The sequence below is a fragment of the Nomascus leucogenys genome, chromosome 2, assembly GCF_006542625.1.
Source record: "Nomascus leucogenys isolate Asia chromosome 2, Asia_NLE_v1, whole genome shotgun sequence".
NCBI lineage: Eukaryota > Metazoa > Chordata > Mammalia > Primates > Hylobatidae > Nomascus > Nomascus leucogenys.
This window is the reverse complement of record NC_044382.1, coordinates 10,302,805-10,322,545: the sequence shown is the minus strand read 5'-3', so window position 1 is coordinate 10,322,545 and position 19,741 is coordinate 10,302,805. Positions and strand designations below refer to the sequence as shown.

Genomic DNA, 19,741 nt, shown 5'->3' with positions numbered 1-19,741 from the left:
TCTCTGTCTCTGTCTCTGCATTGCTCAAGCCTCCACCATCTCAGTTACACCTCACAGCCACCCTCCCCACCTTCAGTCCTCAGCCTCCTACCCATTGTCCTCCCCACAGTCATGGTGACCTCAAGATGATAAGGTCTCTGCTAAAGCCCCTGCTTGGAATGTTCTTTCCTCCTGCACTTTTCCTAGCCAACCACTGTCCATTATCCATCCTTAAATTTCTCTACTAGTCAGGAATCTAACTGCTGCAAGAAACAGCCCCCAAAGTCTCTGTGGCTTCACACAACAGGTTTATTTCTTGTTCATATAATGTCTAATTGGGTATGTCCAGTTAACAGGCAGCCTTCCATGTGGTCATTCAGGAACTCAGGCTCTTTCCATCTGTGACGTCTCCCCTTTGAGTCCACAAGAGTCCAGGCAAGAGACAGTGAAGAAGACACACCCACTTTTCTTAACTACTAGTGCTCACATCCCATTGGCCAGAACTTGGTCATACGCCCTGCCCACCCGGCCACAGGGAAGGCTGGGAAAATGGTAGAGGGACAGGGCAGAGTACGCACCAGCAGTCTCAGCTACAGAGTCACTTGGCTGGAAGAGGCTCACCTGCCAGTTCAAATTGGGCCTCTCCTTTTGTGTTCTTTTCTACCATTTGTACTTTTTCTTCATGGACCTTGTCACACACTGCATTAATTAGATATTTGAGTATTTCTTTAATATCGGTTCTCCCCAGTGGAATGTAAGCCCCATAAGAACAGAAACAAGTCCTACTGTGCTCACTCACTACTTTATCCCCAGTGCCACGGGCAGGGTCCAGTACAAAATGGGCACTCAGTAAATATGAGCTGAAAGATGGAGGAAGGAAGAGAAGGAGGGTGCGGTTGGGTGAAATCCTAATTCTGCCACTAATTCCACAGCTTTAGGTAAATTATACAACTCTAAGGGCCTCGATTTCCTCATATGTAAAGTAGTAAAAATCATTCTTACTATGCAGCATTATTGTGTGACTGAATTAAGGCAGTGTCCTAAGGTTCCTAGCAGAGTGCCTGATATATATATAGTGGGTGAGTGATATTGCAGTTATCATAGGATTATAATGTATGTGGAAGCTCTAGCTTCCCGGATGCCTTGGTCAGATGCTTGCGGAAAGTTCTTGTGCCTGTGGGTCTGGGTGTACATGGGTAAGAGTGCATGCCTGTGCTTCCTTTCAGCGCATCCCTCTCATGCTTTGTCTCCCTCCAGGTTAAAGTTAAACAGTAAGAGGAACCAGCTTGTGAGAGAACTGGAGGAAGCCACTCGGCAGGTGGCAACTCTGCACTCCCAGCTGAAAAGGTGAGAGGTGGGCGATGAGGCCACTACTCCCCTGGGCATGGCCAGACATGGGTGTCCCCAGTGTCCCAGCCCAGGCTCTACCCTTCACTTGTCCTCCGTGGCTTGAAAGTGGATGTTTAGAAGCACAGCAAGTGGGTTGTCAGCAGACTCAGGCACGGCCTGGTGTGGCTAGGAATAGGGGTCTTGACCTCTCCAGACTGATAGCACAAAGAAGGCCCCAAATAGGTAGTCTTAGGAGACTCGGCTGGGTGTCATGGCTCACACCTGTAATCCCAGCACTTTGGGAGGCCAAGGTGGGTGGATCGCTTGAGCTCAGGAGTTTGAAACCAGCCTGGGCAACATGGCGAAACCCCATCTCTACTAAAAATACAAAATTAGCCAGGTGTCGTGGTGCATGCCTGTGGTCCCAGCTACTTGGGAGGCTGAGGTGGGAGGATGACTTGAGTCCAGGAGGAGGCTTACCGTGAGCCGAGATCGTGCTACTGCACTCCAGCCTGGGTGATAGAGCCAGACCTTGTCTCCAAAAAGAAAAACAAAAAGCCTTAGGAAACTCACACTGCCACCTACCTGTACAACACAGAGAAAGTAGCGTCAGAGCTGGGCCTCCATGAACAACAGTGCATCAGTGGAATTTAATAACAACATTTTGTTCCAGTAGATTTTTTTCTAATGGTGGCCTTCTCTTTGTAGTAAGTGATACTGCTTTTCAAATTACACTTAGATGTAAAGTTTCCTTTTAATATAGATGTTTTAAAGTATTAAAACAGTGAGTTGGGGCAGGCATGGTGGTTCACGCCTGTAATCCTACCACTTTGGGAGGCCGACGCAGGTGGATTGCCTGAGCTCAGGAGTTTAAGACTAGCCTGGGCAACACGGTGAAACCCCGTCTCTACTAAAATACAAAAAATTAGCCGAGCGTGGTGGCAGGCACCTGTAGTCCCAGCTACTTGGGAGGCTGAGGCAGGAGAATTGCTTAAACCCAGGAGGCGGAGGTTGCAGTGAGCCGAGATCGCGCCACTGCACTCCAGCCTGGCGACAGAGCAAGACTCCGTCTCCAAAAAACGAAAAAAACACAGTGAGTTGATTTCAAGAAAGATATTAAGAAATCTTTATTTCATAATGGATTCAACTATGAAAAAATATCATACAAACGCAACATAGCCAATTGGAGCTTTGGGAAACACAGATTTAGAGGAAAAAGTGGACTTTTAAGGCAGCTATAACTTGAGTCCAAAGCCCAGCTCTGCCACGTCTTAATTATGTGGCCTTCTTGGGGTATCAGTTTTCCATGAAGTGGGGGTGAAGGGTCTACCCTAGAGTTTGCCAAGCAAGTCTAGTGAGATCATGGTGCTTTCCAGAGCTCAGCAGAAGGTCTCGGGGGCCCACTTCACTGTGTGCGTCTCACTGTCCTTCCCCTCCCTGTGTCCCAGTCTCTCAAGCAGCATGCAGTCCCTGTCCTCAGGCAGCAGCCCCGGATCCCTCACGTCCAGCCGGGGCTCCCTGGTTGCATCCAGCCTGGACTCCTCCACTTCAGCCAGCTTCACTGACCTCTACTATGACCCCTTTGAGCAGCTGGACTCAGAGCTGCAGAGCAAGGTGGAGTTCCTGCTCCTGGAGGGGGCCACCGGCTTCCGGCCCTCGGGCTGCATCACGACCATCCACGAGGATGAGGTGGCCAAGACCCAGAAGGCAGAGGGAGGTGGCCGCCTGCAGGCTCTGCGTTCCCTGTCTGGCACCCCAAAGTCCATGACCTCCCTATCCCCACGTTCCTCTCTCTCCTCCCCCTCCCCACCCTGTTCCCCTCTCATGGCTGACCCCCTTCTGGCTGGTGATGCCTTCCTCAACTCCCTGGAGTTTGAAGACCCGGAGCTGAATGCCACTCTTTGTGAACTGAGCCTTGGTAACAGCGCCCAGGAAAGATACCGGCTGGAGGAGCCAGGAACGGAGGGCAAGCAGCTGGGCCAAGGTAGAGAGCACCATGCCCAGAGGGTGGGAACCAGGAGGAAGGAAAGAGATACTCTGTGCTCAGAACCCCCAGTGATCATTCTAGTCGATATTTACTGACTGCTTCTGTGTGCTGGGTCTTTGTATGGCAAGTATATTTATTCAGTGGATATTTATTAACTCAGTATTTTTGAGGTCCTGCGTGAAGGGTTTTTAGTAGTAGATTCTGTCCTCCAACAGACATTTAGCACCTTATAAAACGAAATGTCGGATATCCATAGCATATGGATATCCATGCTAGCATATCCATATGCTAATGGATATACGTGGATTCATCTATCCATTATTATAGATATGCTGTGTGCCAGGCACTGGGTTGGCCACTAAGGATTCTGTGTTGAAGACAGACAGGGTCCCTGTTCTCATGAAGCTTATGTTCAAATGGAGGCACAGGGAATAAACCTGCAACCAAACAAGCACTGCAAAGAAAATAAAACAGGGAATGCGATCCAGCCTTTCTGGTTGGAGGTGGGACTGCCGGGGCAGGTTGGGTTGTGAAAGAAGATGACATTTGAGGGTGTCTTGAATGGCGAGATGGAGCCAGCCTTGGGAAAAGCAAGAGCAAAATCTCTGAGGTCAGAGCAAGGGACTAGAAGGGGAGCCAGGAAGCCGTGAGTCAGAGGTAGGGGGTTACCAACGAGGCTGGAGAACTAGGCAAGAGTCCAGATCCTGAAAGGCCCGGTAGGCTGTGTTAAGGAGTTTGGATTTTATCCTAATTGCACTGGGGACCTATGTGACCATTTGAAGCCAGGAATTATATGATCTGACTCCCATTCTGCATGGGGTCAGAAAGAACATTTTGGCACTGGTCGGGATTTAAGTTGGAATCTTCAAAATAGAAGATGATGCTGACATTGACAGCTAAGATTTATTAGGAGAAAACCTTTTTATCTTTAGCAGCAACCACATAATAAATCATAATAGTTAACTTTTATTGGGGATGTATTATGAGTTGGGCAATGTGCTTGATATATGGTGAAATCAGTTATTTCTATTCTGTCCATTTCACTGATGAGGAATTGGAGATTGAGAGGGGTGATGTCACTTGCCTTAGGTCACCCAGCCAACAAGTGAGGAAGCAAGGATAGGAACCTGAGTCTTTCTGGCCCCAGGACCCAACCCCTTTATTGTCATGCCTTAGGCTGGGAGGCCGTTCAGCATGCACATTTGTGCCAACTCCTGGTGCTTGGGGCCCCACCAACCCCATCTAGCTCTGGGTGTGAAGGTCAGGACTGAGTAGGATGCTCAGTAAACTCACCTGGGCCTCCTTGGCTTTCCTGGCCATAGTAATAATAGCTCACAATAATCATAGCTATGATATATAGAGTACTGGTGTTTAGGATTCACGTACTTCTGTGCATATTTACTCATTTAAGCCTCACAACACCTCTGGGAAGTGGGTGCTATTGTTAATCTCCTTTTTTTTTTTTTTTGAGACGGAGTCTCACTCTGTCACCCAGGCTAGAGTGCAGTGGCACCATCTCGGCTCACTGCAACTTCCACCTCCTGAGTTCAAGTGATTCTCCTGCCTCGGCCTCCCAAGCAGCTGAGATTACAGGTGCACATCACCGTGCCCGGCTAATTTTTTGTATTTTTTGTAGAGACGGGTTTTCACCATGTTGGCCAGGCTGGTCCCGAACTCCTGACCTCAGTTGATCCACCCACCTTGGCCTCCCAAAGTGCTGGGATTACAGGTGTGAACCACCAAGTCCAGCCCCTTTTATCCCCATCTTAAAGATGAAAAAAGTGAGGCACAGTGAGCTTAAAAGACTTGTCTGAGGTTAGTCCCACAGAGTGAAATGGCAAGACCAGGCAGGACTGGCACAAGGACCACCTGCTCAGAAGGCACACTGTTATCCATGTGCCGGGTTCTGTCTACAAAAAGCTCGTGCTCCTGGCTCCAGGTGAGGCCAGCTAGAAGCAGCCAGACCCATATTAGCCCTGTGGCTCCAGGCATGGGCAGGAGTGCTGCTGCTGTGCCCAGAATTATCCATTTGTGTACAAGGGCCAATGGGAGCATGGTAGGGAAATGAGGTTTCCTTGTTAACTAAAGGCTTTGAGTGCCAGTGGTTTCCTTAGAAGAGGAGCCGAGAGATCCCTGGGTTTCCCTCATCAGGAAGGGAGCCTTGCTGAGTGCTTTCAAAATAAAAGCAAACACCCTACTATAGCAGGTGGCAAGTATCAGAAAATTGTTCCCTGGAGAGGAGGGGGTGCAGGTGGAACCTCTAAGAAGGCTCAAGGAACGTGCCTCTGATGGCAATATTAAGCCAAGTCAGGACACTCAGACCCCAGCTATGTCCTGTGAAGTGACCCCCTCCTCTCCCCTCCCCAACAGTGTCCTTGGGGCTTGCAGGCCTCAGATAGCACATTAGGCTGGGCACACACAGGTCTCGGGATGGCATTTCCTTCTTGCCATCTCCAGAAGCCTTTCCTGTAGTGAGCAATGCCAGGCAGAGCTCAGACGCTAAGCAGGTTATGTGATTAGTGCCACTCTTCAGTCAGCAGACAAATTAATCTCCTTAAGTGGTTTAGTGGAGGTTGGAGATGCGTGGGTCTGAAAGCAGGAGGTCTCCACGGGCTCAGCAGGCATGGTACGCAGGCTCATTTTCCCCAGCGCCAGCACTTGCAGTCTCCTAGGCCCGCCTTGTCACCCATCGCCGTCCCCAGCCTGCCATGCCCTGGACTCTGTGCCCCTCAATGCTGCGAGCCCTTGCCCTTCTCCAGTCTGTCCGCAGATGCTCAGAGGTGTTAGCTGTGAGGTTTTAAGATCTGGATCCGGCCTTCCCCGCTGCAAGGAGGGCAGGAACTGTCTTATTCATCTTTGTAGTTCTGAACATAGCAATGGGCCTGGCTCATCGTGAGTGTTCCATTACTTGGGCAAGGAAGGAATATGCAGCATGTGTTGAGTGCTTAGTTATGAGCCTCAGAGCAGAGACTTTCAAGGGCCCCTGTTAAGGGGAGGGAAGAGGAGGAGCTGAATTCGCAGTGGAAAGGGATAGGCAGTGGAAGAACGGGTGCTTAATCTCTCCCTTCTCTGTCCTGAGGGTCCAGGGGCTGTTATTTTGCCCCAGGTGGGTAGGGATGGATCTGTTAGTTTGGTGCAAAAGTAATTGCGGTTTTTGCAATTGAAAGTATGGATATCTACAGTGATAGGAACAGTAGTGGCAATAAGGATAGTTGTAATGAGTTTTGCAGAGCACTTCGCCTGCCTGCACCAATCTGTATATTAAGGACTTCCCTTATAATGTCTTGCTGAGTCCTCTCAACAGCCCTATAAGTAGGTATTATTATCCAAGTTTTACAAATGAGGCATCTGGGGCTTAACAGGATTAAGTCAGTATCTCAAGGTCATGAAGCAGTAAGTGGTGGAACTGGATTTGAATCCAGGCAGTTCGACTCCAGAGCCTGGGATGGTAAAACACAAAATCACATGTGACTCCTTCCATCACCCTAAAGCAAACTTTTAAAAATTTTTTTTTTTGCTTTAGCATTTAGAGGTGGTTGGAATTTGGTGGAACCGTCTTTCATCCATAGAGAGTGTATCAAAATTGGGAGCTCAGGCTCCCAAAATCCCAAAGTGTTGGGATTACAGTGGCTCATGCCTGTAATCCCAACACTTTGGAAGGCCAAAGCAGGCGGATCGCTTAAGACCAGGAGTTCAAGACCAGCCTGAGCAATATGCCAAAACCCCATCTCTACAACAACATAATAATAATTTAAAAATTAGCTGGGTATGGTGGCACATGCCTGTAGTTCCAGTACTTGGGAGGCGGAGGTGGGAGGATCACCAGAACCCGGAGTGATCAAGGGTGCAGTGAGCCATGATTGTGCCACTGCACTCCAGCCTGGATGAGTGAGACCCTGCCTCAAAAACAAAACAAAATTGGGAGTTGCAAAGGCAGTTTTCTGGTTCCTGAACCTCCCTTTCCATTTTCCTTCCCTAGCTGTGAATACAGCCCAGGGGTGTGGCCTGAAAGTGGCCTGTGTCTCAGCCGCCGTATCGGATGAGTCAGTGGCTGGAGACAGTGGTGTGTACGAGGCTTCCGTGCAGAGGTAGGTGTCTGGGTGCTGGCTCTCTCTGTGGCCCTGTAAGCCATGAACTCTGAATATCCAGAGCCTAGGCCTGTGGAGTGGCTTAGGTTTTGGCCCCCACAGTGTGTGGGAGGAGCCCCAAGAGGGCGCGACCCCACCTTCCTCTTGGCAGCCTAAGGCACAGACAGCATAACTTTTCCTGGGGTTAGAGATGCTTCAGGTTTGGGGAGTGCTAGTTCTGTGGTAGCTATGAAAAAGGTGTATGGCTAAGGGGCAAGCGCTAGAGAAAGGGAGGGCGCCTTAAGAGAGGAGTCCAAGCTGGGCATAGTGGTGTGAGTCTGTAATCCCAGCTACTTGGGAGGCTTCAGTGGGAGGATCACTTGACACAAGGAGTTCGAGACCAGCCTGGGCAACATAGTGAGACCCCATCTCTAAAAATTTTATTTTTATTAAAATTTTAAAAAGGACCTGGAGGAAAGCTGAGCAAACCCCAACTTTCCTTCCTGGGGATGTAACCTCAGCCTCCCAGAACAGTTTGTTCACTGCAGGGAAGCCTAACTCCCCCTCCACTGTTGCCTTTCAGACTGGGTGCTTCAGAAGCTGCTGCATTTGACAGTGACGAATCGGAAGCAGTGGGTGCGACCCGAATTCAGATTGCCCTGAAGTAAGTGACAAGGACTAGGAGGACAAGAGGAATGGTCTGTGTGGGGTCTCTTCTTCATCCGCAGCATTCCCCGGCATTTACCTTCACAGCCGCCCAGGGTGGAAGGCAGCACCAGCAGGACCTGCTGGCCATTGCAGCTTCTTAACTGAAGGGATGCTGATTCGTTCCTACCTCCCAGCCATCCGCTTTACAGATAGGAGAAATGAGGTTTTAAAAGACCTTGTGACTTGGCCCAACTCACTGAGCTGACTGGTAGCAGAGCCAGGACTGGGACTGAGACCTCCTGCCTCTCAGTGTGTTTGTTCGTTGTTGCTGTGGCTTTTGTCTTTCCATCCCATCTAGGTTTCATTGATCTGGATGGAAGTTGATCAGTGGGGGCTGCAGCCCAGATTGGGTCAATACACACATGGTTGTTCTTTTTGTTTTCTTTTGTTGTGGGATGATCTCAATTTTTTTTTTTTTTTTTTTTTTGAGACAGGGTGTCACCTGTCACCCAGGCTGGAGTGCAGTGGTGCGATCTTAGCTCACTGTAACCTCTGCCTCCTGGGTTCAAGCAATTCTCCTGCCTCAGCCTCCCAAGTAGCTGGGATTACAGGAGTGTGCCACCATGCCCAGCTAACTTTTGTATTTTTAATAGAGATGGGGTTTCACCATGTTGGCCAGGCTGGTCTCAAACTCCTGACCTCAAATGATCTGCCTGCCTCAGCCTCCCAAAGTGCTGAGATTACAGGCATGAGCCACCACGCCTGGCCTTCAATATTTTTTAATAGGAATTAGTTGACAACATTTCCATATCATGAAATTTCACCCACGTTTATGGGTTCTTTTTAAAAATTCAGACAACTGGCTGGGCGCGGTGGCTCACACCTATAATCCTGACAGTTTGGGAGGCTGAGGCAGAGGGATCACTTGATTCCAGGAGTTCAGGACCAGCCCAGGCAACATGATGAAACCCCCTCTCTACTAAAAATAAAAAAAGTTAGCTGGGTTTGGTGGTGCACACTTGTAGTCCTAGCTACTTGGGAAGCTGAGGTGGGAGGATCACCTGAGCCTGGGAGGTCGAGGCTACCGTGAGCCCTGATCATGCCACTGCATTCAACCTGGATGACAGAGTGAGACCCTGTTTCAAAACAAAAAAATTTTTTCAAACAATTGGCAGCTCTAGCTCTACATCCCTGCATGGCAGCAAAGCACTGGGCCTGTGCTGTTAGGCTCACCATAGTCCCCAGGGCAGCCAACAGCCACGTCCTGTGACTTTTAACAGAGAGAAGGAGTGAGAGAGACGAGTGTGTTACTAATAGGTACTTCATATGCCCCTTTTCATTTCAGGTATGATGAGAAGAATAAGCAATTTGCAATATTAATCATCCAGCTGAGTAACCTTTCTGCTCTGTTGCAGCAACAAGACCAGAAAGTGTGAGTATGTAGCTGGACAGGTGTATATCATACTCTCACCCTCTGGAGTTACCCCTGGGGGTCACTTTTCTGCCCTGTCCTGATCCAGTTATGGGCTTTGTCAAGGCACTGTGGGTTTGTAATGCATATGACTGTGATGCTCAATGTCAGTTCTGTGCATGTGAATACAGGCGCAATGGCAAGCCCACCAACTGTAAAGACAAGCACTCTCTAGATGACTGTGTGAATTCCTGCCCCATTATGTGCTGAGCACCTGCTGCATGCCAGCTCTAGGAATGGGGTGGTGAGCAGAGCCTTCCTGGGCCCTACCCTCCTGGACTTTGAGCCTCGTGGAGAAGATGGTCACAGTCTGTTTTATCTTCTCCTAAGCTCAAGTGTTCCTTGCAGAGAGAGCTGGGTCTTCTGTTTCCAAGAGTCAACACCAGTCATTGTGCTTCTCTTGGAGGGGTGTGACTGCGTGTTACCTTGATGCTGATGGGATGCAAACACCTGCTCTGTCCGCATGTGGGCTCCTCCCATGGTAGATGGGTTTATCCTTTATTGCACTCATCTGCCTCCAAGTTTTCCCCGATTGTAAGGCCTGGAGGGTGGCAACAGAAGCTTATGTGTCTGTGGTCTACACCCAGCCAGACTGTGAGGGTGGCACATGTGGGAAGAAGGAAGGGCAGGAAGGTGGACAAAACAGAAGGAAGACAAGATGGGATGCTTGGGTCGATTTCAGTCTTTTGCCCACACAGACGGTGCCAGGCGGAATAGCCTCCTCCATAACTCACTGGTACTCAGGCCGGGGCATCTGTGGGATAATGCCTAGAAGTGAACGGTCTGGACCAAAGGACAAATGCATCTGGAATTTTGTTTGATTTGTCAAAGTTCCTTCCAGTGTATAGAGGCCTGCTTCCCCGGATTCCTCACTTCTGCAAACTCTCATCCACTGTTGTTTGCTTAGGGATTTCAGCAGCTGTTTAGTCCAAGATTTTAGCCCCAGGCATGGGCTGACCCAAGATTTCCTGCGGTTCTGTCTCCCTCTAGTAATATCCGCGTGGCTGTCCTTCCTTGCTCTGAAAGCACTACCTGCCTGTTCCGGACTCGGCCCCTGGACGCCTCAGACACTCTAGTGTTCAATGAGGTGTTCTGGGTATCCATGTCCTATCCAGCCCTTCACCAGAAGACCTTAAGAGTTGACGTCTGTACCACCGACAGGAGCCATCTGGAAGAGTGCCTGGTAAGGGCCGTGTCTGGCTGGCTGGCTGGCCGGCCTTCTGTGTTTATGGGGATTGGTCTACCCTGAGCTTCAGGAAGAAGGCTCGAAGGAAATGCAGGTTGTGCTATCAATCAGGCTCATCTTGGATTCTAGGCAGCGAGACTTCCACAGGTGAATGTTGTTCTCAGACTTAGGGTGGGAGGGAAGGAGCTCTTTCACGAGAGGAAGAGTGATGGACCTGAAAGTGCCTTTTAAAACTGCCAGAACCTGGAAAAAGCCACATACCGCAGCTTTACTATGCAGCATGAGAGATTAGATAAGAAGCACAGACTATGGCTGTGTGGTGGCTTATATCTGTAATCCCAACCCTTTGGGAGGCCAAGGCCAGAGGATCACTCAAGTGCAGGAGTTCGAAAGCAGCCTGGGCAACACAGCAAGACCCCGTCTCTACAAAAAATAAAATTAGCCAGGTATAGTGGTGCATGCTTGTAGTCCTAGCTACTCTGGAGGTTGAGATGGGAGGATCCCTTGAGCTGCAGTGAGCTGATCATGCCACAGCATTCTGGCCTGGGCAACAGCAGAACCCTGTGTCAAAAATAAAAAGAAAAAAAGCACAGAATAATGAAAACAAACACATAGGCATTCACATCCCACCTTTACCACTTGCCGTATAGCTGGATGACCTTGGGCAAGGTACTTAACATCTCTGATCCTCATTTTTCTTATCCCTAAAATGCAAATGATAATGCCTCCATCCTGCCCACTAGAAAAATCTTCATAAGGATTGAGATAGCACCTGTAAAGCACCTATTCAAGTGTCTGATCCACAGTGGGTTCTCATTGAGTGGGGCCATTGCCAGCCTCCTCCCTGAAACTGACCTCCTCCAGCTTCCATCTCTCACTGCATTGGCAAGAGTCAGGACTGGGGATGAAGTAGCCCAGGTACATTGTATGCTAAGAGACAGGGAGACCCAAGTGCAGACAGATACTCAGCTTTGCCATCTGTAGAAGGGGGATTTATATAATAGCTAACTCGGGCTTGTGATGTACAAGTGAATTAAAAGAAGTAAAGGGCTTTGTTAACCCTGATGCCATTTAGTGTTAGAGTACTTTAATGATAACTCAACTGTGGGCACAAAGGAGCCCAAGCGTGGGCATTATACCTAGAAGGTCGCTCCACTCATGCTCAGATCTGTACTGGGAGCTTGTTGTGTCCCCACCCCTGTGTCTGGGGTTGGGGATTCAATGGGGGAGCCAAACAGACAAGGTGCCAGCATTGATGGCTAAGATGTAAACAAACTGTGAGGAGGGCCATGTTGGAAATGGATGGGTTGAAGTGATGGAGGAAAATATGGGGTACGTGCAAAGGGGAGAAACAAGATGTGTACACCCCTCCGAGCCTCTCCTGCCTCCATTTCCGGAAGCTGGAAGGTGGAGACTCTCTCACTGCCTTCTCGGAGGGCTCGCCCCTTTCTCCTGCTATAAATCACAGACCTTTGCCCAGAGAAGAGAATCTCTTTGCTCTGCATCCTTGCCTTGATCTGCATGCGCTATATCTGCTTCTCTATCATGGCATTGTGGGGCCACATCCTTGGATTATGGCCTGGGGCTGTCACCAGGCTTGCCTTTCCAGCCGTGTCTCCTCACAATCTTCAATTCTCGGTCTCAGTTCCCTTATCTGTAAAATCTGGCTCATACTGCCTTCCTGGAGGTGGTTCTCTGAAGACTAAATAAGGTGCTGAAGCAGCGCTTCAAACTGTGCCATGCACACAAGTTACCTGGAGCTCTGGCTAAAATGCAGATTCTGATTCAGCAAGTCTGGAGCAGAACCTGAGATTCTGCATTTCTGACAAGCTCCCAGGTGAGGCCAGTGCTGCTGGTTCCTGGATCACACTTTGTGTAGCAAGAATGTAGAGCAGCAAAGTGCTTGCACTTTGTGCTCACTGGATATCAGTTCCCATCTCTTTCCTTCTTAGCTGAGTACAATGCAGCATCACTGCCATTGATGTTGTTACTGACAATAATGCAATAGTTAATGACAGTAGGATGCAGTTTATATGGCAGGCACTGAGTTAAGCTCTTTACATGCATTATCTCTGTTTTTTTTTTTTTTTATTTTAGACTGAGTCCTGCTCTCAGTCTCTGGAGTGCAGTGGCATGATCTCGGCTCACTGAAACCTTCACCTCCCAGATTCAAGCAATTCTCCTGCCTTAGACTCCAGAGTAGCTGGGACTATAGGCGCGCACCACCACGCCCGGCTAATTTGTGTATTTTTAGTAGAGGCGGGGTTTTGCCATGTTGGCCAGGCTGATCTTGAACTCCTGACTTCAAGTGATCCGCCTGTCTCCGCCTCCCAAAGTGCTGGGATTACAGGTGTGAGCCACCACCTCCAGCCCATTATCTCTATTGATCCTCACTCCAACCTTGCAAAATAGGTAGCGTATTCCAGTGGAGAAACTGAGGCACAAAGAGGCGAAAGACCTTTCCTATCACAGGAAGGTGGCAGAAGCCGTATTTGAACCCCAGCAGGTCTACCTCTGAAGTCCACACACGTCAGCGCCTCTCTGTCGTCTCTTTGCCAGCACAGGGCTCCCTGGAGCCCAGAGGTGGGGGTGGTGACTTGAAGGGGTTGGCAAGCCTGGGCTCCTCCAGCGAAGCATTCCCTTGGCCCTGGGCATTCCTAAGCGAGAAGAGGCTCAATCCTATTTTCTTCTCTAATTGGATGCCTTTTATTCCTCCTTCCTAATTGAAGTCTGGTCATTGCTGGTTGCCATGGCAGCAGCCAAAGCGCTCATCTCACTGTAGCTTGTCTCTGCCTGCGGCCAATGGGAAACCTCCTTTCTCGTATACGGTGGGGACATGGAGTGTCAGGCTGTCGTATTCTGGTGGCTGGAGGAGGAGAGGAAGTGAGATGGGAGGAAAAAGGGCCTGTCCGCTCCCACGCAGAGACTCCGGGCAGCAGGGTGTGTGGAATCCCCAGTCTGTTTCCAGCCAGGCAGCAGCAGCAACTGTACTGAGCCGAGTCTGTGTGTCTACCAGTGGGCTAAGAACTTCACGTGCAGTATCTCATTTAATCTTCACAATGGCCCCAGGAAGATAAGGGATCAAGGCCCAGAAAGGCTAAGTAAACTGCCAGGTCATCCAAGGAGAAAATGGCAAAGCCTGGATTTGAACAGAGACTCCAGCTTCCTTATGTGTAGCCATCTCACCATGCTACTTCTCAGGGGGTTACTATGAGTGTCTCTCATGTCCCCAGACCCAGATTACAGGTTTGGAGGAATACACAGCCCACCTTCCCAATATCGCAGGCAACAGTTCCACCAAATGCCCTAGCATGGCATTGCAGGGGGCCTAGTTGCCCACTGCTCTACTGCTGAGCTCAATGCCACCCAGCCCGGACTCTCTCAAGCTAGCTTGCTTCTCAGGCCCCACTTACGTCCCATGGTTCACCATTACAACCATTCCCTTGCCTCCTCTCACCTTGGCATACTAACTTGGCAAAACCCAGCCCTGTCAAAGCGAATTCTCCACCCCCTCCTCTCCAACTGAGCAACTGGAAAAAATAGTGCACACAACCACGCTGTATGGTGTCATTTGGAAATGGTGATCACTCACTTCCCATGAGCCCTGAATGCTGCCCAGAAATTATACTGTATCTCCCTGGACCATTTACTCACCCACTCATCACAATGACTAATTCATACTTCTCTCAGGGAGAGAAGAGAGGACAGACTCAGAAGAGGGCCCCCACACCATATCTAGCTGTTCTTGTAGGTTCTGCCATTTCCCTGGCTTCTGAGGATGGGCCTTCTACACTCCTGTCTGAGGCCACCGCCCCCATTTTCTCGCAAGGACATTACTCCAGCAGCCATTCCGCTCTTTCCTCCATCTTCAATTTTCCCTCCTCCACTGGATCCAGCCTATCAGTATATCATCATGCTGTTATTTCTCCCATGCTCAAAACAAAACAAGTTTTTTTGTTTTTTTTTGACAGAGGATCTTGCTTTGTTGCCCAGGCTGGAGTGCAGTGCTATGAACTCAGCTCACAGCAGCCTTGACCTTCTGGGCTCAAGTGATCCTCCCACTTCAGCCTCCCCCATAGCTGGGACTACAGGCACATGCCACCATGGCCGGCTAATTTGTGTATTTTTTGTAGAGATGGGTTCTCACTATGTTGCCCAGGCTTGTCTTGAACTCCTGGGCTCAGGCAGTCCTCCCGCCTCAGCCTCCCAAAGGGCTGGGGGTTACAGGCGTGAGCCACCACGCCGGATCTAAAACTTTTTTCACCCCATTTCCACTTCAAACTACTACATTGTTTCTTTCCCTTTCTCTATGGCAAAACTTGAAAGAGGTGTTCCCTTCCTCTCTGTAACCCAGTCCACATGGACTTTGGCCCTCATCTTTCTTTTTTCTTTTTTTTTTGTTTTTGAGACAGAGTCTGTTGCCCACACTGGAGGGCAATGGCATGATCTCAGCTCACTGCAACCTCCACTTCCCGGGTCCAAGCCATTCTCCTGCCTCAGCCTCCCAAGTAGCTGGGACTATAGGCACGCGCCACCACACCTGGCTAATTTTTGTATTTTTAGCAGAGATGGGGTTTCACCATGTTGGCCACGCTGGTCTCAAACTTCCCTCAAGTGATCCGCCCACCTTGTCCTCCCAAAGTGTTGGGATTACAGGTGTGAGCCACCATGCCTGGCCTGGCCCTCATCTTTGTACCGACGGTGTGCTCCTCATGTTCATCAGTGAGCTCCTTGTTACCAGACCAGAGGCCAGCTCTCCATCTTCCTTCTGGACCTGCCAGCTACACTTGCCACAGTGGCTGACTCCACCTCCTTCAACATCCTTTGCCCTTGCTTGGCCTCCTGGTTACCTCGCTCTTCCATTGTTCTCCCCTCACCTCTAGCATCTTGGTCTCCTTTGCTGATTCTTCCTCATTTCCCTGACCTCCCTATGTCAGAGGGCCCAGAGCTGGGTCCTTGATCCTCCCCTTTTCTACTCATTTCCTTGGTGATCTCATTTTGTCTCCCAGCTGCAAACCCATCCCAAGTGCAGGGCTCCAGCCTGGGCCTCCCCACTCGCCTCGAATCTCGTATCTCCACTGCCTGTTGTGCATCTTCACTTAAATGTAAAATAGGACCTCAAACTAACATGGCCAAAAGAATGCCCCTGACCTTTCATCCTGTGTCTCCGCTGTCTCAGCCGATGGCAATCTCATTCTTCCATTGCTCAGGCCAGACACCTTGCAGTCATCCTTAACCCCTCTCTTTCCCTCACCCCATCCTCTTAGCTCCACCTTCAAAAGAACCCTAGATTCCACTTCTCACCGCTTCCCCAGACCCAAGCCACTGTCTTCCCTTACCTGGATGATGGCAGCCATCTCCTACTTGGTTTCTCGGCTTCTGTCCTTTTCCCCTTCCTCTTTTTTCAACAGAGTAGCCACACTAATCCTGTTTAAATGTAAATCAGTGCATGCCATTCTTTCGCTAAAACCTTATGATGGCTTATGTCTCCACCTAGAGTCAACACCTGTGTCCTTTGCCTGGCCTCCAAGACCCTTTGGGATTTGGCCGCTTCTTATCTCTGGGATTATATCCCCAAAACTCTTCCTCCAGCCTCGTGTTCCTTGAATACACCAACATGTGCTCCCCTCCAGGCCTTTGCACTTGCTGTGTCCTCTGCCTGGCATTCTGTCCTCCCAGGTGCTCCCTCACCTCCTTCTGGATTTTATTCAAATGTCACCTTCTCAGTGAGGTCTTCCACCCTATATAAATCCCATTACCCTCTCTGCTCTCCCATTCCCTCCTAGCCCCTTTCCCTGTAGTATTTTCTCTACAGCACCTTTTATCACCTAACATTTCGCTGTACCTCATAGATTCTAGGGTACATGTTATCTTTACGTTTTATTTCTGAAATCAAGATGCGCTGTGTACTAGATGACAGGTTATAGTTTCATTGGCAACTATTTCTCTTTCTTGTTGCATAAAACAATGGTACACTTTTAAATGATGGCATCTTAGATTCGATGAAACACAGTATGGAGTTTACCTATGGAGTTGTTGTCTGATTCCTCTAGACGTGAATATAAGGTCATGGGGCAGGAATATTTATCTGCCTTCAATTCTGCTCTATCTCCAGCACCCAGAACAGTGCCTGGCACATAAGACTTCTCAGCAGATTTTTGGGTGTTGAATAAGTGAATGAATGAATACGTAAATGCCCTCAAAAGTGCATCCAGTTTACTGAGGTAGACAATACTCACAGCTGTGAGCCGGCCCCAGATAAACAGTGTATCTTGTTAGAATTAATAATAATCTGCTGGAGGTGTTACACCTCAAAGCTGTGATCCTGGTCCTTTCCCCTCATACCTCACACATGGCCTGGCATGTTCTGAACTGTAATATCTAAATCGCTGTCTATCTCCCTAGGAAACCATGAGCCCCGTTTTGGGGAAGAATCATGTCTTACATGCTTCTGTGGCTCCAGAGTCTGCGAAGGGCTTAGGGAGTTTTTATTGAATGAATAACTGAGTAATAGACAAATATTTGTATATATGTACATTTATTCTGGGTGTCTGAAGTGTGCCAAGCATTTAATTCCCTCTGATCCTCCCAATAGGCTGGTAGGTAGGAGTTATTTTCCCTGTTTTCCAGATGAGGAAGCTGGTACTAAACAAGTGAAGTGTCAGCATCGTGCTTTCTTCCTCTCCCCACGCACCACTGTGCTCTCAGAAACCACCTTTCACTGTCCCAGACCTAGCACAGCCCTGCCACGTTCCAGTGCATCCTGATGAATTGTAGCCCCCATAATCCCCATGTGTTGTGGGAGGGACCTGGTGGGAGGTAATTGAATCATGGGGGCTGTTACCCCCATGCTGCTGTTCTCATGATAGTGAGTGAGTTCTCATGAGATCTGATGCTTATATAAGTGGCTTTTCCCACTTTTGTTCGGCACTTCTCTTTGCTGCCACCATGTGAAGAAGGAAGTGTTTGCTTCCCCTTCTGCCATGATTATAAGTTTCCTGAGGCCTCCCCAGCCATGCTGAACTGTGAGTCAGCTAAACCTCTTTCTTTTATAAATTACTCAGTCTCAGCCGGGCGCGGTGGCTCACGCTTGTAATCCCAGCACTTTGGGAGGCCGAGGCGGGCGGATCACGAGGTCAGGAGATCGAGACCACGGTGAAACCCTGTCTCCACTAAAAATACAAAAAATTAGCCGGGCGTGGTGGCGGGCGCCTGTAGTCCCAGCTACTCCGGAGGCTGAGGCAGGAGAATGGCGTGAACCCGGGAGGCGGAGCTTGCAGTGAGCCGAGATCGCGCCACTGCACTCCAGCCTGGGCAACAGAGCGAGACTCCGTCTCAAAAAAAAAAAAAAAAAATTACTCAGTCTCGGGTATGCCTTTATTAGCAGCATGAGAACGGATTAATACACTTGGCTACAGGTCCATTTTGCAAACTGGCATTTGGTATTTCTACCACCTATCAGCACAGAATCTGGGTAGCCCCTTCCACCCACCAACACTGGTGTGTTAGGGGAAGGTGAGCTGACCACCTTCCCAAACCTGACCAGGGCTCATTTTTGCCCATGTTGAAACAATAAAGCCTCTGAGGAATGATTAATTAGTTTGTAGTAATTTCTAGGAAGGGTGTAGGGGAGAAAAAAAACAGTAAAAATATTAAGTCACTTGAAATAATTCCCTTCTCTGTGAGCTTATAGTCAGTCAGGTTAGTTTGTTATAGTTTGTTTTTATTTTAAGGGATATATTTACATAATTCAAAGAAAAATTGTATGGAAAGGTTTACTGAAGAGAAATCATGCTCTCTCCCCACCCCAGCCTCACCACCTATCCTGTATAGGTGACCACTTTGATTAATTTCTTTTTCATCTTTCCATTATTTCTTGTGCACATATGATCATGTTCACTGCCCCGGCACCTCAAACATGGTGTAATATGTAGATAGACTATAGACACAGATATACTTACCCCCTCTCTCTTGCATAAAAGGTAGCATATTATATATTCTTTTCTGCACCATGCTATTTTTTCCCCTTAACAATATAGCCTGGCCATCTCTCTGCATCAGTAAAAAGAGATCTTCCTCTTTTTTACATGGCTATATAATCCATTGTATGGATAGATTATAGTTCTTTTAGTCTGTTCCCTGTTGCTGGACCTTTGGGTCATTTAAAATCTTTTGCTATTGGCCGGGTGCCTCACACCTGTAATCCCAGCACTTTGGGAGGCTGAGGTGGGCGGATCACCTGAGATCGGCAGTTCGAGACCAGCCTGACCAACATGGAGAAACCCCGTCTCTACTAAAAATACAAAAAAAAAAAAAAAAAGGGCCAGGCATGGTGGCACGTAATCCCAGCTACTCTGGAGGCTGAGGCAGGAGAATCGCTTGAACCTGGGAGGCAGAGGTTGTGGTGAGTCAAGACCATGCCATTGCACTCCAGCAGCCTCGGCAACAAGAGCAAAACTCTGTCTCAAAAAAAAAAAAAAATTTTCGCTATTACAAAGAGGGTCAGAATGAATACTCTTGTTTGTAGGTCATTTTGTACTTGTGCAGGTTTCTGCAGGTGTATCTGTGGGATAGACAGCTACAAGGAGAATTATTCGGTCGAAGGGTAAAATGCATTTATATTTTTGCTAGATACGACTAAATTCCTTCCATTGGGTTTCTGCCATTTTACAGTTCCACGAGCAAGGTGAGAGAGGGCCTATTTCCCCATAACCTCACCAATGGCATTTGTTGTCAATTTTTTAAACTTTTGCAAATTTAGTGGAGAAGAAATGATATGCAGTTTTCTACCTCACTTAGAATTAATTACGTGTTCAGTTCCTGAGTTCCTTGGGAGAGTGCTGGCTCCCAGAAGGTGGAACCAAGTGGAGACCATCATTATCCTCAGTACATAACACAGAACCTAGTGCTTAATATAAGTAACACAGAATGGGTATTCAACAACAAAAAAATCAAATAACCCAATTTGAAAAGGTGAAAGGACTTGAATAGACATTTCTCCAAAATTAATATACAAATGGCCAACATGCAGTGAAAAGGTGTTCAACATTACTAGTTATCAGAGCAATGCAAAT

The 19,741-nt window shown here is 48.6% G+C and overlaps 1 protein-coding gene across 8 annotated transcripts in view; it reads left to right on the top strand.

Annotated features, from left to right (window-relative positions):
- WWC1 (WW and C2 domain containing 1) overlaps positions 1–19,741 on the top strand; it is a 179,142-nt gene that overhangs the window by 128,262 nt on the left and 31,139 nt on the right. For all 8 annotated transcript variants that reach the window (XM_030825315.1, XM_030825299.1, XM_030825288.1 and 5 more), the window contains exons 10-15: positions 1,237–1,326; positions 2,757–3,292; positions 7,275–7,383; positions 7,946–8,026; positions 9,356–9,442; positions 10,472–10,664. In XM_030825315.1, coding sequence (XP_030681175.1) covers positions 1,237–1,326; positions 2,757–3,292; positions 7,275–7,383; positions 7,946–8,026; positions 9,356–9,442; positions 10,472–10,664 — 1,096 coding nt within the window. The remainder of the gene's footprint in view (positions 1–1,236; positions 1,327–2,756; positions 3,293–7,274; positions 7,384–7,945; positions 8,027–9,355; positions 9,443–10,471; positions 10,665–19,741) is intronic.